This window comes from Colobus angolensis, unplaced genomic scaffold (assembly GCF_000951035.1).
Source record: "Colobus angolensis palliatus isolate OR3802 unplaced genomic scaffold, Cang.pa_1.0 Scaffold490, whole genome shotgun sequence".
In the NCBI taxonomy this organism is placed as follows: domain Eukaryota; kingdom Metazoa; phylum Chordata; class Mammalia; order Primates; family Cercopithecidae; genus Colobus; species Colobus angolensis.
In genome coordinates this window covers 106,679-108,306 of record NW_012118377.1, presented here as the reverse complement: position 1 = coordinate 108,306, position 1,628 = coordinate 106,679, and the positions used below count along the sequence as shown (strand labels likewise).

The following is a 1,628-nucleotide window of genomic DNA, read 5'->3' as shown; positions in this document are numbered from 1 at the left end:
GTTCAAGACCAGCCTGGCCAACACGGTGAAACACCATCTCTACAAAAATACAAAAATTCACTGGGCATGGTGGCACATGCCTGTAATCCCAGCTACTTGGGAGGCTGAGGCAGGACAATGACTTGAACCCAGGAGGCGAGATTACAGTAAGCCAAGATCGCACCACTGCACTCCAGCCTGGGAGACAGAGCAAGACTCTGTCTCAAAAATAATAATTCAGGCCAGGCGCGGTGGCTCATGCCTGTAATCCTAGCACTTTGGGAAGCCAAGGTGGGCGGAATAGCTTGAACCCAGGAGGCGGAGGTTGCAGTGAGCCGAGATTGCGCCACTGCATTCCAGCCTGGGCAACAGAGTGAGGCTCTGTCTGTTTTTTAAAGCGAGGCTCTGTCTAATTTTTTAAAACGTTACCGAGGCTGGGCGTGGCGGCTCACGCCTGTAATCCCAGCACTTTGGGAAGCCAAGGTGGGCGGAATAGCTTGAACCCGGGAGGCGGAGGTTGCAGTGAGCCGAGATCGCGCCACTGCATTCCAGCCTGGGCAACAGAGTGAGGCTCTGTCTCAAACAAAACAAAAATAAAAGGATATTTTTGGATAAATAAAAGGAGTAGCATGCCTATAATCCCAGCTACTGGGGAGGCTGAGGCAGGAGAATCACTCGAATCTGGGAGGCAGAGGTTGCAGTGAGCTGAAATCTCACCACTGTACTCCAGCCTGGGCGACAGGGCTAGACTCTGACTCCAAACAACATAAGTAGCACCTGATGTTTACCTTCACCGACTCCTTATCTTCACCAGGCTGGATAGCTGTGGCCTCACGGCCAAGGCTTGTAGGAATCTTGACTTCACCCTGGGCATCAACCAGACCTTGACCGAGCTTTATCTGACCCACAATGCCCTAGGGGACACAGGTGTCCGACTGCTCTGCAAGCGGCTGAACCATCCTGGCTGCAAGCTCCGAGTTCTCTGGTGAGGGATGATGACCAGTTCTTTCTGGAGGAGGCTGGACATTGGGCTGGGAGCATGAGGGTAGATAAGCTGGATGGACAAATACTTTCCGCACTGGTGTGTGCAATTAGGGGGCACACAGATGAGGCCAAATAGGACCTATGTCATCTACCGGCTGTGAGACCTTGGATGATTTACTTTTCTGTCGAAGGGGACCATCGTGGCTTGCCGATTGCCTTGGAGGTCACTGTAATTCCGGTGAGAATCTAGAATTACTCTGCCTGGGTTCAAATTCCAATTGCTTTTTTTTTTGGATGGGATCTTGCCGTCACCCAGGCTGGAGTTTCAGTGATGCAATCAAAGTTTAGGCTGGGTATAGGGGATGGCGCCTGTAATCCCAGTACTTTGACAGGCTGATGTGGGAAAATTGCCTGAGCTCAGGAATTTGAGACCAGCCTGGGCAACATGGCAAAATCCCCTCTCTACACACACACACACACACACAGCAGGTGTGGTGGCACACACCTCTAGTCCCAGCTACTCAGTGGGCTGAGGTGGGAGGACTGTTTGAGCCCAGGAGTTCGAGGTTGCAGCAAGCCATGATTACACCACTGCACTCCAGCCTGGGTGACCAGGCAAGCACTTGCCTCAAGAAAAAATAGGTTGGCCGGGAGCGGTGGCTCAC

General features: G+C 52.5%; 1 protein-coding gene across 2 annotated transcripts in view; it reads left to right on the top strand.

Moving 5' to 3' along the window:
- Positions 1 to 968, top strand: part of NLRP12 (NLR family, pyrin domain containing 12) — a 39,894-nt gene extending 38,926 nt beyond the window's left edge. For both annotated transcript variants that reach the window (XM_011959371.1, XM_011959370.1), the window contains one exon: positions 794 to 968. In XM_011959371.1, coding sequence (XP_011814761.1) covers positions 794 to 968 — 175 coding nt within the window. The remainder of the gene's footprint in view (positions 1 to 793) is intronic.
- Positions 969 to 1,628: the final 660 nt, after the last annotated feature.